Raw genomic sequence first — 16512 nt, forward strand, 5'->3', positions numbered from 1 at the left:
ACTGCTATAAATAAAACCAGCTGCTCATTCAAATGAGTTAAGCTTTTCTTGCATTTTCTCTGTTTCTTTCTGTTATGAGTTTTACTCTCTTGGTGATACCTATAGCTGGTTCTTACCAATTCATGCTTGATTAGCTTCTACATGGTATCAGAAGTCTTCCATGGAGTCCTCGATTCCATCTCCCGATCCTACTCCCTCTACTGTTACAAATCCTCCTCCAGAATTGACGACCCAATCCTCCATTGCTAGCTCCTCTGTCTGGAATCCCTTTTCCAGTTCCCTGTCGACATCCCTCACGATCAAGCTTGATCGTGCGAATTTCCTTTCTTGGAAATCCCAAGTTGTTCCAACTGTTATTGGGCATGATTTAGATGAAATTCTCTTCAATGGCACTCCTCCTTCTCAAATCTTGATCAATGGCAACCCAAACCCTCTTTATCAACAGTGGAAGAAACGTGATCAACTCCTCCTTTCATGGCTCAGATCATCCATGACTGAAGGTGTCCTGGCCTCGGTTGCAAATCATCATACCTCCTTCGCGGTTTGGCGTGCGTTGGAACAACGCTTTGCTAGTCAATCGCGTGCTCGACTTTTACAGCTTAAAGGTCAGTTTTCAAATATTCACAAAGGAATTCTCTCGATTTCTGACTATGTGGATAAAGTACAAAGTCTTGCTGATTCCTTGATCATTGCTGGTTCTAACATTAGTGATCAAGACATTGTTCTTCAGATCTTGAATGGATTAGGTGCTGAATTTGACCCGGTTGTCTCTGGCATCACTTCAAGAAGTGACTCTTTGTCTCTTGATGAGGTTCAAGCTCTTCTCATGTCTCATGAGAGTAGACTTGAACATCACAGCACCATGTCCGATGTCTCTATGAAGCTTCAAGCCAATATGGCCTTTGGAAACAATAGAAACAACCCCGGTCGATACATCCCACCAGCTGCTCGAGGAAATGCCTCTGAGTCTTTTTCAAGAACTGGTGGAAAACTGCCACCCCGTGGCTCTTTTGGCTTTCAAAATCGTCTCATATGTCAACTTTGTCTCAAAAGTGGGCACACGGCTGCTGTTTGCCACTATCGTTTTGATAAGAACTTTGTTCCTCCAAAGCCAAACAATGATATTCCACGGGCTTATCTTACTGAATTGGACACTGCAGATGACTATCAGGTATATAACTCAACCGTTATTCCTGACTTTGGTGATGATAATCTTTGGTTTGTTGATACAGGAGCAATGTTCATGTGACTAATGGATCTGAATCTCTTGAATCACCCTCTCCCTACACTGGAACCAAGTCCTTAGCTGTTGGTGATGGTAAGCAATTACTCATCACTCATGTTGGGTCTACCTTCATATCTCCAAATAATTCATATCCCTTGCGTTTAAACTCTGTTCTTAAAGTTCCTGTAATTAAAAAGAACTTAGTTAGTGTGTCTAAACTAACAAATGATAATAATGTCTATCTTGAATTTCACAAACATTGTTGTTTTGTTAAGGACAAACTCACAGGGGCTGTGCTTCTCAAGGGACCAGTTAGAGATGGCCTTTATGTTCTTGGTGAATCGGATTCATCATCTCCTGCATTACAATGCAATCTCACTACTGTTTCTTCTCATAAATCCTTTTGTAATAACTCTACTGGTATGACAGTAGACTCTTGTACTTCATCTCTCAATAATAAAGAAATTGATTCAGCCTACCCTTTACATTGTTTTTCAACTGCTTTATCTACTACCTTGCAACAAGATGTCAACATTTGGCATCAAAAATTGGGCCATCCTAGTGCTACTGTTTTAAGCAAACTTTTACCAAATATTTCTCATAGTGGGACTTTAAAAGATTTACAATTCTGTATTGCATGTCAAAAAGGGAAAAGTCATAAACTTTCTTACCCTCTATCTACTGGCCATGCTTCCCAACCTCTTGCATTAATTCATACCGATTTGTGGGGGCCGTCCCATGTTGAATCTAAAGAAGGTTTTAAATACTATATTCATTTTATCGATGATCACACTAGATATACTTGGATATATCCTTTAACTCTCAAATCTCAAGCATTTGATATTTTTATAAAATTCAAAAGCATGGTTGAAAAACAATTTAATTTGCCCATTAAAAGTGTTCAATCCGATTGGGGAGGGGAGTATAGGCCTTTTGCTCGATTTCTTAGTGATCAAGGGATTCATTTTCAACATCCATGTCCACATGATCATGAACAAAATGGAAGGGCTGAACGAAAACATCGCCACATAACTGAAACCGGTTTGGTTCTTCTTGCTCAAGCTGGTTTGCCCTTGTCCTATTGGTGGTATGCTTTTCAATGTGCTGTTTTTACAATCAATCGGCTTCCTACAGTTGTTCTTGGGTTTAAAACTCCTTATGGAAGCTTGTTTGGGACTCAACTGGATTACAAGATTCTAAAGCCTTTTGGTTGTGCGTATTTTCCTCACTTAAGGCCTTACAACAATCATAAAATGGAATATAGATCTGATCAATGCATATTTCTTGGCTATTCTTCACATCACAAGGCCTATCAATGTGAAAACTCCAATGGCCGAATATACATAGCAAGAAATGTGGTCTTTAATGAAAGCCACTTTCCTGCCTTTACAATTTTTAATAACAGTCAGGTACAATCTTCCTCTTCTGCTACATTTCCTACATTTTCTTTTCATAATAACCTTGTTACTGATGCTAACTCATCTCCTGGTTGTGCTCATGGTGCTTCTCCCATACCTATGCCCAACCAAAATGTTGCCCCAACCAATCAAGCATCAATACCTGTCCCTCCACCATCTATTCAACCAGAAATTTCACCCAGTAACCCAGCAACTACACACCAGCAACCTACTGTTCCATCACCAATACCTGACTTGACTGTATCTTCCCTACTACTGCCCACTTCCTCAATTACAGATGCTACTGTAATGCTACAGCAGTCCACAAATCCCTCTATTCCACCAGATAATGTCCCTGCTACAGCACCAATTTCCAGCATCATAAATCGGGTTCATCACATGAAAACTCGATCTCAAAGTGGCATTTACAAACCTAAGGCATACATGGCAACAAGACATCCTTTACAAGAATCTCTCTTCCCAACTGAACCTAGAACAACTCAGCAAGCCCTCAAGGATCCCAAATGGCTTCAATCAATGCAAAGAGAAAACACAGCCTTGATCAAATCCCACACTTGGACTCTTGTTCCCTACCATCCGGATATGCATGTCATTGACAACAAGTGGGTGTACCGAATCAAACTCAATGCTGATGGTTCTCTAAATAACTACAAGTCAAGATTAGTTGCTAAAGGATACTTACAAACACCTGGAATAGATTATGAGGAGACATTTAGTCCTGTGGTTAAACCTGTTACGGTTAGAACAGTCCTATCTCTTGCTGTTACTTCAAATTGGCCAGTCAGACAATTAGATGTTAGTAATGCATTCTTAAATGGTGACTTACATGAAACTGTGTACATGAGACAACCCAAAGGTTTTGAAGACCCCACCAAACCTAATCATGTTTGTCATCTTCACAAGGCTATCTATGGGTTAAAGCAAGCTCCTAGAGCTTAGAATGAAAAGCTAAGGACTACTTTGTTGCAATGGGGATTTCAAGCATCACGATCTGACACCTCTCTGTTTGTCTATGGTTCAGCTTCGGATCTGATCATTTTACTAGTGTATGTTGATGACATACTAGTAACCGGCCCTAATTCAGCTCTCATTTCCAAGTTCATTACTGATCTCAATACTTCCTTTGCCTTAAAAGATCTCGGGTCCATCCATTACTTTCTTGGCATTGAAATTTATCGAGATTCTGGGGGAATGTATCTTTCCCAAAGCAAATATATTTCTGATCTTCTCTCTAGATTGCAGCTTGATGGAGTCAAAAGTTGTCCCAATCCAGCTAGTTCACATCAGAAATTGTCTCTCAATGATGGTGAACCATTTTAGGATCCAACTCTCTACAGAAGTACCCTCGGTGCTCTCCAATACCTTACTCTAACTCGGCCTGATGTAGCTTTCATGATCAACAAGCTTAGTCAATTTATTCATGCTCCTACTGTTACACATTGGATTGCTTGTAAAAGGTTACTCCGCTATCTTAAAGGGACAATCTCTGATGGATTACTTCTTCGACCTGCTGCATCAATGGAAATTTCAGCATATTCTGATGCCGATTGGGCTAGTGCCATTGATGACAGGAAATCCACGGGGGGTTATGTAATTTTTCTTGGTGGCAACCTTGTATCTTGGTCTGCTAAAAAGCAAAATGTGGTAGCAAGGTCGAGTACTGAAAGTGAGTTTAGAAGTTTGGCAAATACTGCTGCAGAAATAAAATGGCTGGTTCATTTGCTTTCTGAGTTGCAGGTTTCTCTTCATCATTCCCCAATTATTTGGGTTGATAATCAAGGAGCTGCTGCTCTTGCAGCTAATCCCATCTTTCATGCAAGGTCCAAATATATTGAGATTGATCTCCACTTTGTTCGAGATCAAATTATGGCCAAGGAACTCTCGGTTCGGTATGTTCCAGCAGTTGACCAAGTGGTTGATTCACTTACAAAGGCATTGACCACTGATCGGTTTCTCTATCTCAAAGACAAACTAAAAATGGCTGAAACCCCTTTTCGTTTGAGGGGGGATATTAGACACTAAACCGTTCCTTTAGTTAGTTAATTTTCTGTTATGTTGTCAGTTTATTGTTTTGTAACTAACTGATGTAAAGTGCCTACTGCTATAAATAAAACCAGTTGCTCATTCAAATGAGTTAAGCTTTTCTTGCATTTTCTCTGTTTCTTTCTGTTATGAGTTTTACTCTCTTGGTCATACCTATAGCTGGTTCTTACCAATTCATGCTTGATTAGCTTCTACAAACCACAACACTCAAACTAACTAGTATGTCGGTACCTGGAAGGACTCGATAACAAACCAAATACTTGATCATTTGCATCTATCGATTATAGCTACGAACAATCCCCATATGCTATATGGTTTAAACAAAGTAGATTAGATACACAGTTATATCGATTCCCAGAACACAAGCAAATAGAAGATCAAGTCACATGATAGCTTGGAAGGACTCGAGAGCAAACCACATACTTATCTATTTGCTTATATTGATTCCCCGAACACCATATAGTAGATGAAGTAATTATTTTATCATAACAAACATATATATAAATCTAGAATTGTTCTAGGACCCTGGAAGATCTCGACAGCAAAACCACATGCTTGACCATATTAACATTCAAAACAGCATTAAGAAGTAATCAAGTAAGATGTCATGAATACTAATCAAGTAATACCTTTGGTGGTTTGAATGGGTAATCAGGTGGGAAGTGAATAGATATAAGAGAAACACCTCAGTAAAAGGACTATCAGTTGGGCCCATGATAGTTGCTTGCCAATGAAACATATCATCAACCACAGGACCTGCTCAACATTCATTAAACCCTTTAGTTACTAATCTATGCCAATTATAATATAATAATAGCTTCAAATTCATAAAAATAAATAACCAAAATTGCATTCTCCTCCACTCCATGAATAAAAAGTTGAATGTAATCAATTGGACAAAATGAACCCTTTTTCTCTTAGATACATAAATACAATACAGAATTACACTTGTTTTCTTTTTGTTTCATATTTTAGTAACAATCTTTGTTTATTATTATTATTAACGATACGTACATTTCACAACAGATACATACATAGTTAATAATATTTTTTAAAAACATATATAATTATCTAGAGTTCTCATATAATCCGTAATCCGTGGTTTTAAACCCTAACTATTACGGACGAAACCATTTAAGACCAGACCAAATGAATACATTGTGAATGATTTGGTATTGATAATAAGCAACAGAACAGCATACAATTAATATAACATCACTACTCAATAATACTCAATTCCCTTGTCTATTATGTATTTCCTATAAAACTCATATTTTTTCAATCATTACAGAGCCATCCAAGGACAATTACCTTACTTATTCTAAATGGGAAATTTGATTAATTATGCATGTATTGGGCCAAAATTATTTTTCTAAACCTAAGCTATTCAATATTGGTAGAATAGGTAATTTTTTTCCTAAAACCCCATTCTACCCCTCCCATTTGAACAACCCTTTCTCTCTCTTTCCTCCTTCTCTCTCTCGCTCTCTGTAAACACACCACGGAGGAGCACACAATCGGACCACCCACACGACTCACAACTCACGAACCACCTCGACTTTGCGACCACACCACCCACACGACCCACGAACCACCGCGACCGGACCACTGCAACCACCACCCAACACCGACAATGTCTTCGTCAAAGGTAATCCTTAATTTTGTCATGATTTAAGGTTAAAGCAATTAGATTTAGGGTTAGGTCTGTGTTTTTAGTGAAGAATATGTGATTTTTGAGGTCTTTAGGCTCCGATGCAGGTCTGATGTAAGCCCGATATAGGGCCCGATGGTAGTTTAATGTTGACGGGGTTGAAGGTTGAAGAAAATAGCCCGATTGGTCCGATGGGCCCGATATAGGGCCTGATGGGTCTGATATTGTCTTGTTGCTATCGGACCTATCGGGCCCTGTATCGGACCCAGTCAGTCAGTATTTTTTGGAAAAATTGATTGGCCATCAGACTAGTCATCAGGCCCTATATCAGGCCTTTGTCTTCAACCCAGATCCAATTTTTTCATCACTATGCATCGGGCTTACATCGGGGATGCATTGGACCCGCATCAGGCCTGCCTAGAAAATGCATTTTCTAACCCAGAAATTACAGATTCAAATCTAACCCTAAATCTAATCCAAAACACTCATATCAGACCCTAAATCTATCAATAAATAATATTTTAACCCTAAATCAATAAGAAAAACATTCAAAAATACAATAGAGGGAAACCGTCATTGGTGGTTGTTCGTCTTCGTGGTGGGTGGAGTGGGTCTTCGTCCTCAGATGGTGGGTCGAGTGGTGCTCAGGTGGTGGGTTCGGTGGGTTCGACAGAGATCGAGAGAAAGAGAGAAAAGGGAGGAAGAGAGTTTTTGGAATGAGAAGGGTAAAATAGAGTTTTAGTAAAAATTAACCTATTTAACAAATTTTGAATAGTATTAAATTAGTGGACCAATTTTAAATCAATTAATGCATAAAAAAAAATCAAATTTCCCTTCTAAAATCTTCATACATCCCATAGTAATATCTAATCTATATAATTTACTTGTTCTCTACCAAAACCAAAGTACTTATTTCACACAAATCCCGAGCCACGTGGTACAATAAGATTGGTCGTATCATCATCATCGTATTCAGGGATAATATATATAAAATAAAATAAAGAACGAATCCCTAAATAGTTATTTAAATAAGATGATCATAATAAAAAAAAAAACAAATGAAAAAATGAATTCAAAGGAAGAATCAGATGATGATCAAAAGAAAGAAAGAGAGAAACCTGAATTGGAATTGGTAGGGTTTTTAGTAATGAAATCAAACAGAGAAAGCCAAAGCGTTCGAAGGAAATAAACCTTACTGATTTGTCACAATCATAACTATCTCGCTCTCTATATATACACTCTCTCACTCTTACACACGTGGCAGTGTAATGTATGCCCACGCAGATACCAAAGTCTTTTTTCTTTATATTTTATAATGTTATTTTAAATTGGAAAAAAATTAGGGCTTCTCTTTCTTAAATTTATAGCTACGTTCCGTTTAGGTCTGCCTAGATTTAGGTGTAGCTTGGTCGAAGTTGTATTTTGCTATTGCGATTTAATTTTCGCAACTGACATAGTTTTAAATGTTTCGGTCTTATCTCTGTGACGTTGGTTTGAGTGTTTTAGTTTTGTTTAGATGATATGGTTTTGTTTTATTTTGTTTTGTTTCGTTGTTGCTTTTTCTTTGTTTTTTGATGATTCGCCATCAAATCGTTGTTCGTAATTATGAATAACAAGCTCTTTACGATTGAAGGAGTTATAAATAGTGCAGTTACGTACCTTGCATAATAGTTGAGTGTTCAAGCTACGAGGTTGAATGAAACTGTTGCAACAATTTTTACTGTTGCGTCTTCTGAGCGGTAAATGAAATTAAATATAGATGTTCTTAAGGTTGATTGTGATGCTGCAATATTTTTCATCTGATTTTATTTTAGTTTTTTTATTCAATAAATTTGGGAATTAGACGTCTGATTATATGACTCATTTTTTTAGAGCCCAAGTCAAAGAATTTTCGAACGAATGTGAGAGGATCAAAAGGAGACTCGAGCAAAAATACAAGTTTCCTATATCGAAAGTGAAAGAACCCTTTACCTAGGCCTAGGTCAAGGAATCAGAAACCAACTCTAGAGTGAAACCATTTGTTGACTCTCGAGCTTCTCGCAAACACACATCAATGCGATGTAAAACACATTACATCTGACCTGAGATGTTTTGAATAGATTGTATGCTATTATTTTAAAAAATGCTAAGGGGTCGGGACACCTTCTAGTGCTTGGTACTAGGGGTGTACATCGGTCGGTTTGGTCGGGTTATATCATATTTTTATTAACCCAATATAAATATCGGGTTGAAAAAATTTAATCGTAACCCGCCCAATGAAAATTTAGAAAAAGTTCAACCCGCCCAATAATTTTGTCGGTTTAGTCGGGTTAACCCGTCCAAACCGTTCTTCATTTTTTCTATAATTATTATTGTTAGTTTCTAGAATTCAAGTAATTAAAGTTAAAAAATAAAATTATATTATTTATATTTCAAGCTAAAAAATGCTATAGTTTAAATTAATTTTAAGAACTTTAATATAAGATAAATATAATTGAGTAAACATAAAATAATTGAATAAAATAATAAAAAAAAGTGATAATATGGTATAGATTTTAAACTTTAACTTCAATATCCAAATACACTAAAAATTATTAACTATAAAATTTAAGTTTAAGTTAAAAACTAAAATGTTCAAACGTTAAATACAAAATAGTTTAACTAATAAATGTAATTTATATAATATAAGATATACACTTTTATTAAAAAAATATATAAATCGGTTTAATTCGGTTTATTCAGGTTAATTGGGCAATTTAGAATAATGTGTAAACCACCCAATATATTCATTGGGCGGTTTGGATTTTCAGTGTATTATTTCGGATTGTATTTTTTGTCGGTTTATTCGGTTTGGTTTGGACGGTTTATTCGGGTTGGGCCGTTTGTAAATTTTATTGAACACCCCTACTTAATACCAAGTGTCATATTGTTATTGATACAAATTAATATCGAGTTCTTCATAATTTGATCGCTACATATTGATATGGTGATGGACACTATTATTTTCACTTATTGCTATTAATAATATTACATGATTTATTAAAAAAATAATAATAAATTCCAAACTACGTCGTTTTGATAATATCTTTCTTCATCTTCTTCGTCTATTTTTTCTGGTTCAAAATCGAGACGAGAGGGGACACTTTGATTCGATTTCACTCTAGTGCTTTCCTCCTATGGACTCTAATTCTCAACAACCTCCTTCAGGTTCTTTTTCTTCTTCTCTAACCCTAATCTTTATCTTTTATTCTATATTATTATCAATTACACTTTTCTCAATTAAAATATATATAAAATCTTTTATTTATGCTTTACAATTGAAGTGTTTGAAGTTGATTGTGCTTTGGATTGAGGAATCATTATTTGGAGGCGATTTTTATTTATCAAAGAAAACAACTTTAGGGTTTGTTTGATTGATTTGGGATTTTGATGAATACTGGTGAGGTTTTGTTTTTCGGATGGATTTGAGTTTTGGATTGGGTCTTGTTTATTTCATAATAATAAATTTGTGAATTACTCTGTTGTTAAGTCTGATATGGTCAGCTTAGAGAAGCATAATGTTGTTTTGACAATTAAGTGAAATGAAAGTCATTGATGTATTAGGAATTAGGGATTAGGGATTAGGGCTTTCATAAACCATTTTGTGTTCTTATCTTTGCATCCAATGACCAGCAAGGAAATCTTTCAATTTGTTCTTGATTTAGGCTTAAAAATGCAATTAAAAGACATAGCTATATTATTTATTATTTAGAACATTCTTCATCTTCAATTTTATCTATAGAAGATGGTTTGGTGTATCTTGCATTAGACACTAAATCATAATCATGTAAAAAGAATTGAGTTTATTGTTTCCATTATTTGAGTTATAACTTGTAAGTTGTTGGTTGAATTTTGTTTGGATTGTTTGTTCCTTCATTTAGAGAATTTTCACTTATGAAAGGAGTACTAAGATGCTATTATTCGAGTTGATTATTTTAATTGACTGATAAATAACAATATGTTGCTTTGCTTGAAGTTTGTTATTATGACAACTTAAAAACATTTTTTCTTTTATTTAGAGAATTTGAAATTCAGAGAAAGGAAAGTTGAAGTGTGTTATGCTTTTTGCAGCTAGTAATCCTCCCCCAAAACCTTGGGAACGGGCAGGTTCATCGTCTGGCCCTGCACCATTCAAGCCTCCATCACCGGGAAGCACAAGCGACGTAGTCGAGGCTTCGGGAACTGCAAGACCTGGAGAAATTGTTTCGACTTCTGATAGGACTAACACTCTTAACAGAAACACACTTTCTAGGCCTGTTCCCACAAGACCTTGGGAGCAAAACTACGGGACTAGCAATACATATGGAGGTATAATTTGGGCTTTCATAGCAAGATTAGGTGTTTTTTTTTCTTTTTGCTCTGTTTGATATGGATTCTTTTTTCGACATTTTACAGGTTATGGTTCTACAATGAATGGAGTTGGAGGAATGTATGGGAGCTCGTATGGTGGAGCGGGAGGAATGTACGGTAACTCGTATGGTGGAGTTGGAGGAATGTATGGTGGCACATATGGTGGAGCTGGGGGAATGTATGGAAATAGCATGTATAGAGGAGGAGGGTATGGAGGGGGACTTTATGGATCTTCGGGATTATATGGGGGCGGGATGTACAATGGTGGTATCGGTATGGGAGGACAAATGGGTGGCTATGGAATGGGCATGGGTGGTCCTTATGGAGCTCAAGATCCAAATGATCCATATGGTGCTCCTCCATCTCCTCCGGGATTTTGGATGTCAGTACTAAGGGTGGTAAGTATTAAATGGCTTAATGCACATTACATAATCATCTCATTTAAGCATCTTTTAGCAATAAAAAGCTTGTCTTTATTGTTTTGCTACTTATACTTGGCCTTTCTTGTTACTACATACAGATGCATGGTGTAGTAAACTTTTTCGGTCGCATATCAATTCTCATTGACCAAAATACACAAGCTTTTCATTTGTTCATGACTGCTTTTCTTCAGGTTGATGCTAAACTCTTCTCTATCTATTAGACTAAGATTTTTTCGGTTGTTGCTATTTTCATTCTGTGATTACTTTACTCGAATTTCATTGCAGCTTTTTGAGCGGTCTGGCGTGTTGTATGGAGAGCTTGCCAGATTTGTATTTAGGATTCTAGGGATCAAAACAAAGTCAAGGAAGGTTCACCAACTAGGTCCCGATGGACGCCCACTTCCACTACCTGGACCACCCGGACACCAAAACCAGAACCAGAACTTCATCGAGGGACCTAAGGCTTCTTCTGCACCCGTTGCTTGGGACAATGTTTGGGGAAATGAGGCTGGTAACTAAACGAAACCAAGTGAAACGACAAGTTGTATAAATTTTGTTGCCCTGCCCCGGGTGGTTGAAGCTTGCTGCAGTTTCGGTCAACATTATATGAAGCTCACTCGCCCCCTGTTAAAGGCGGTGCATGATCAAATTGATGAGAGTGTGTCATGTGAGGAGATAGGTTATTATTCTAGAGTTGTTTGGTTTGTAATTGGTTAAACAGACAAGTGAAAATAAATGAGTGAAAATAAGAAGACAATCAACTAAAATAGTATGAGAGTAAATATGGAACTTGATGATATTATGAAAAAAGTGTAATTTGGTCACATTTTTTCTTATTCCTATATTACCCTTCTTGAAAAATCAATATAAGGATGGTGTGATATGGTGTCAATGAAGAATCTTCCCTACAATTTTCAATGAAATTAACCCAAGTGGGGCCTTTCTTTCATCAAGTTTGCACCCAACAACTTTGTACATTTGGTTGACTTGACTAAGATAGAGATTATCAACATTATCATCTAATCTAATTCAATATATCTAACAATAACCAAAACGTATGAAATGATATTTTAATTTTTGCTCTATTATATGATATGATAAGATTGACAAATGACTAAGATTTATTATTAATAATAATAGCATCTCAATTCCATTGTTATTTCTCTATTGCTCTTATTCTTTTGGCCTCATTCATCACAACAATTCATGTAAATTGTATACACATTTTCCTACTTATAATAATGTAAAATTCTCCTCGACTTTTTTTCCTTCAAAATCTACAAGTGCGTTTTCCATTACAACTTAATCATTTTGTTTTTTCTCACATTTTTTATTTATTATTGTTTTTTTTTTTTTTAAATTAAAGGGTTGTTGTGTATTAGTTCAACATTTTCTCATAAACATAAGCAAAGAATATTATTACAAGGTATCAAGGTGTCTAACACGTGATATATTTTAAATGATCACTAGTTTTTTTTTTTTTTTTTTTTGTTAATTAAAGTAAAATAAGTGAGTCCCGATATTAAATTATACTGATAGAGATATTACATTTTGAGCATTGCTATGTTACACCAAAATACCTAATAGTTCTATGACATGACGTCTTATAATTAGTTAGCGGTTCTCTATAATCTTATTAAATTAAAATAAGTGAGACTCGAGACTAGATTACACTAATAGTTATATTATATCTTATCCTTTAGCATTTTTTTTACAAACATTGCTATTAGGTACTAATAGTGTCCAACACCTTTTATAAGTGACACCTCACGATTGGTTAACGATATTTTTTAAAGTTGTTTTTTTTAAGTTATACGAGACTTGATACTTAATTACACTAATAGCAATATAACACCGAAGAGAGTGCTAGACACCAATAATATTATTTAACAATTCTCTTTTTTTTTATTACAATTTATAAAGGTGCTATGTACCACCAGTACCATTTAGCATTTCTTATAAACAAATATATAATTAATATTAATTTAGAAAAGAAAAGTCAGCAGCTGCATAGGTGGTAAGTGATGTAAAAATAAGAGATGAATAGAATAGGTGGTGGGTGGAGCACAAACATTGGTCCAAAAATCCCAAATTAAAACCCCAACTTTCCTTAACTTTAGCAAAAAAAAAAAAAAAATCAATCAATTACATCTCTCTTTTCTCCAATTTTGTTTCAGTTTTTCTTTCTTTCCATTCATTCTTTCTTGTACAATTACAATACATATCATCATTCTATACATCTGTTTTTTCTTTGTTTGGAGTGTTGCTCTCTCTGACTTGTTCTTCACTTGGTTTGTTTTATCATCTGTTTCTGGGGTTATTCTATTCACACATCTGGTCTGGTAATATTACTATTCTTATAATATTCCATTCAAAGTTTCAACCTTTCATTAATTTAATCTTATGATTTTCTGTTAAAGTTCTGAGATTTGGGATATTATGTAAAAAGTTCAAATTTTTATGTTCTTAAGAATCTGATGAATACAAAGGGGCCACAAAATGTGAGGCTTTTTCACATAAACAGATGAAAAAAAGAAGCTTTTTTTATTTGATTTTAATCAATGATTATTAGTATTTTGTTTGTGTTATTTTGATTCAAAAGGCATTAAAATCAAAATTACTATAATGAGTTGAAGCAAAAAAAGAAGATTTCTTTCATGATTAGTGATTTAGTGTTGTTCACTTTGAAGATTTCTTTGTTTTTTTTTTGGCAGAATCCTATATTTTTGTGTTTGTGGTACAAAGAAAGGCAATGGGGGGTGTAGTTGGAAAGAGTGAGTCCCCTAAAAAAGCATGCACATCTGAAACAAAACTTGACTCCAAATTAGTTGGAGTGATGCAACAAAGAGCAACTCAAGGAACTTCAATGAAATCATTTGATAGCATAATCTTAAAGTTCCCAAAGATTGATGAGAGCTTGAGAAATTGCAAGACTACTTTTCAGCTCTTTGGTATGTATGTATATGTATATATGTGTGATAGGTAAACAGGTCCCCTTCGAAACAGGACAATTCTCTTAAAATGCATTTTTCGAGACAGTGCCAATCTCACAGTGAACCGAAGCCCTTACACTATGAAATAGTGTAATAGTGTGTGTGTTCAATTTCCCAAAGATTGGTTTTTTAACAATTGGTATTTTGTCCTAACAACAGATGAGGATTCAAATGGAGCAATTGATCAAGAAGAGATGAAAAAATGTTTCCATAAGCTTGGAATATCATTCACAGAAGAGGATATGAATGATTTTTTCAAAGCTTGTGATTTCAATGAAGATAAGGGAATAAAGTTCAACGAGTTCATTGTTCTTCTTTGCTTAGTTTATTTACTCAAGGAAGATCAAGCTACACTTCACACTGTATCCTTATCCTAAAATTAACCATTGTTTTTCTTTTGATTCAATAGTTTTGTCCAATCTTGTTTTTTTTTTCTTTAACACACTTTGTTATAGAAACTGAAATCAGCAATGCCGAATTTAGAGGCGACATTCGAAACATTGGTGGATGCATTTGTGTTCTTGGACAAGAACAAGGATGGTTATGTGAGTAGGAGTGAAATGGTTGAGGCTATTAATGAAACTACATCAGGCGAACGCTCCTCGGGTAGGATTGCAATGAGAAGATTTGGTGAGCTTTCTTCTTTCTCTCTTTTTTGTTCAATTTTCCAACTAAAATTAGTGACATAAAATATGATGATGATGATGTTGGGATCTGCAGAGGAGATGGATTGGGATAAGAATGGAATGGTGAACTTCAAAGAGTTTCTTTTTGCATTTACTAGATGGGTTGGAATTGATGAGATGGATGAAGAAGAAGAAGGTGGTTGTGGTTCATAATTTCTATATGTATCTATCTATGTATTTGTGTAGTGTATATGTATCTCCTCTTGGGATGGATTGGGATGATTTGAGAAGAGAAAATACCATTTTTAGATTTTTAAGTTCAAGCAAAATACTACCATTTGTTTTCTCAATTTAAAGAAAACAAAAGGTAGTATTTCACTTAAAACTTAACAAAGCTAAAAATAGTACATTTTCCTACTTTGAGCTTTTCATAATAACTCTTGATTATATTGAACATGTATGTGTAGCTGTAAATACTTGTCAAGTTGATCAAAACCCTTTTATTTCACTTATAGAAAAATGTAATCATTGATTTCAACACAAAAGAAAAAAAAAGGTTGTCCAAAATAATTGGCTTGCCTTTTGAGTATATTAATTGACTCAATTATTGCAACCAAATGAATATACTTCTGGACTTGACTAATGTTCTTCCTCATAAAACAAAATTGATTAGAAGGTAATATAAAGAATTGGCATTAACCAATAATAATGAAATCTACAATTGAATAGTAGACAAAGAGAACAAATCATCCATAAGGGTAGGAAGGAAGAAGAAGAGAATTGTTTGTAAACTTTATTGAAACCAAACCCCAATTACCATTACTAACAAAACTTTGTTACCACAACGCTTTATCTTAATCTTGGAAACTCAAAACGTTTTCTTTACTAACTTAACTCTCTCATTACTTACGATCCCTCAACTAGAATAAACAACACACACCATATATAGAAACAAGTTAGAACAAGTGGCACATTGGTTAGTGTGGTTTCCGATGATGATGCAGCGATGCCCGTGACACGGGAAACTGCTGTTTGTTTTTACTGGCTGAAATTTTCACACACAATTAAGCTCTACAACAAGAGCCCTTACCCTCCTTTAGCATTGCTAGCTGTGGCAGCTGTTGTTTCTTGTAGAAATGGTGGGATTCGTCCTGAGATCAAAATGGTAGGAAGGTGTAAAGACATGATGGAGGAATTAGCATTGGCCTGAGTAGATTCGAGCATCAATTAATGATTTCAACTGCCTGAACTAGAAAGAATATGTAGAGGCTCATTCAGATGCTGGTTTATCATTTCTTCCTGTTAGAAATGAACCACAGAATAAATAACTAACATTTTTATGATTCTAGAAAATCTTATTATTACCCGAGTTGGATCCTTTATGCTACCACCACCTCTGATTAGAACACGACCAAGGAGAGAGTTCCCTCTAGGACAAACTTTTTTCTTTTTTAGTATTATTATTTAGCTGATGAACTGACATCTCAGTTAAGCGAAAAGTTAAATGATTGATGTCAGTTAAAATCTCCCTAATCACAAATATAAGACTACCGGATGATGAATAAACAGAGGTTCAGTCAGTCATAAGAAGATCAAGTTCAAAACTATACTGAGATCCATATTACTAGTAAGGACAAAAATCCCCACCAAAAATTATTGTTAGTTACAAAATTAATGAGAAAGATATGTGTATAAGGAATTCCTTAGTACAAGTTAAGAAACCAATACCTAGTCATCACAAATAAAATCAACTCTCACAATAAAGT

The 16512-nt window shown here is 35.2% G+C and overlaps 2 protein-coding genes across 2 annotated transcripts; both read left to right on the forward strand.

The window, feature by feature from the left end:
* The first annotated feature begins 9291 nt into the window (after positions 1 to 9291).
* LOC115725498 (peroxisomal membrane protein 13) lies at positions 9292 to 12019 on the forward strand. The gene is made up of 5 exons (XM_030655041.2): positions 9292 to 9523; positions 10427 to 10663; positions 10751 to 11103; positions 11226 to 11318; positions 11413 to 12019. The coding sequence occupies exons 1-5, from the start codon at positions 9493 to 9495 to the stop codon at positions 11644 to 11646; spliced, it is 948 nt and encodes a 315-aa protein (XP_030510901.2). The 5' UTR covers positions 9292 to 9492; the 3' UTR covers positions 11647 to 12019.
* A 1116-nt stretch (positions 12020 to 13135) lies between these two features.
* Positions 13136 to 15220, forward strand: LOC115694800 (probable calcium-binding protein CML21). Its single transcript, XM_030621893.2, has 5 exons — positions 13136 to 13469; positions 13842 to 14078; positions 14280 to 14482; positions 14576 to 14750; positions 14841 to 15220. The coding sequence occupies exons 2-5, from the start codon at positions 13880 to 13882 to the stop codon at positions 14957 to 14959; spliced, it is 696 nt and encodes a 231-aa protein (XP_030477753.2). The 5' UTR covers positions 13136 to 13469; positions 13842 to 13879; the 3' UTR covers positions 14960 to 15220.
* Positions 15221 to 16512: the final 1292 nt, after the last annotated feature.

The sequence above is a fragment of the Cannabis sativa genome, chromosome 6 (assembly GCF_029168945.1).
Source record: "Cannabis sativa cultivar Pink pepper isolate KNU-18-1 chromosome 6, ASM2916894v1, whole genome shotgun sequence".
NCBI classification, from domain to species: domain Eukaryota; kingdom Viridiplantae; phylum Streptophyta; class Magnoliopsida; order Rosales; family Cannabaceae; genus Cannabis; species Cannabis sativa.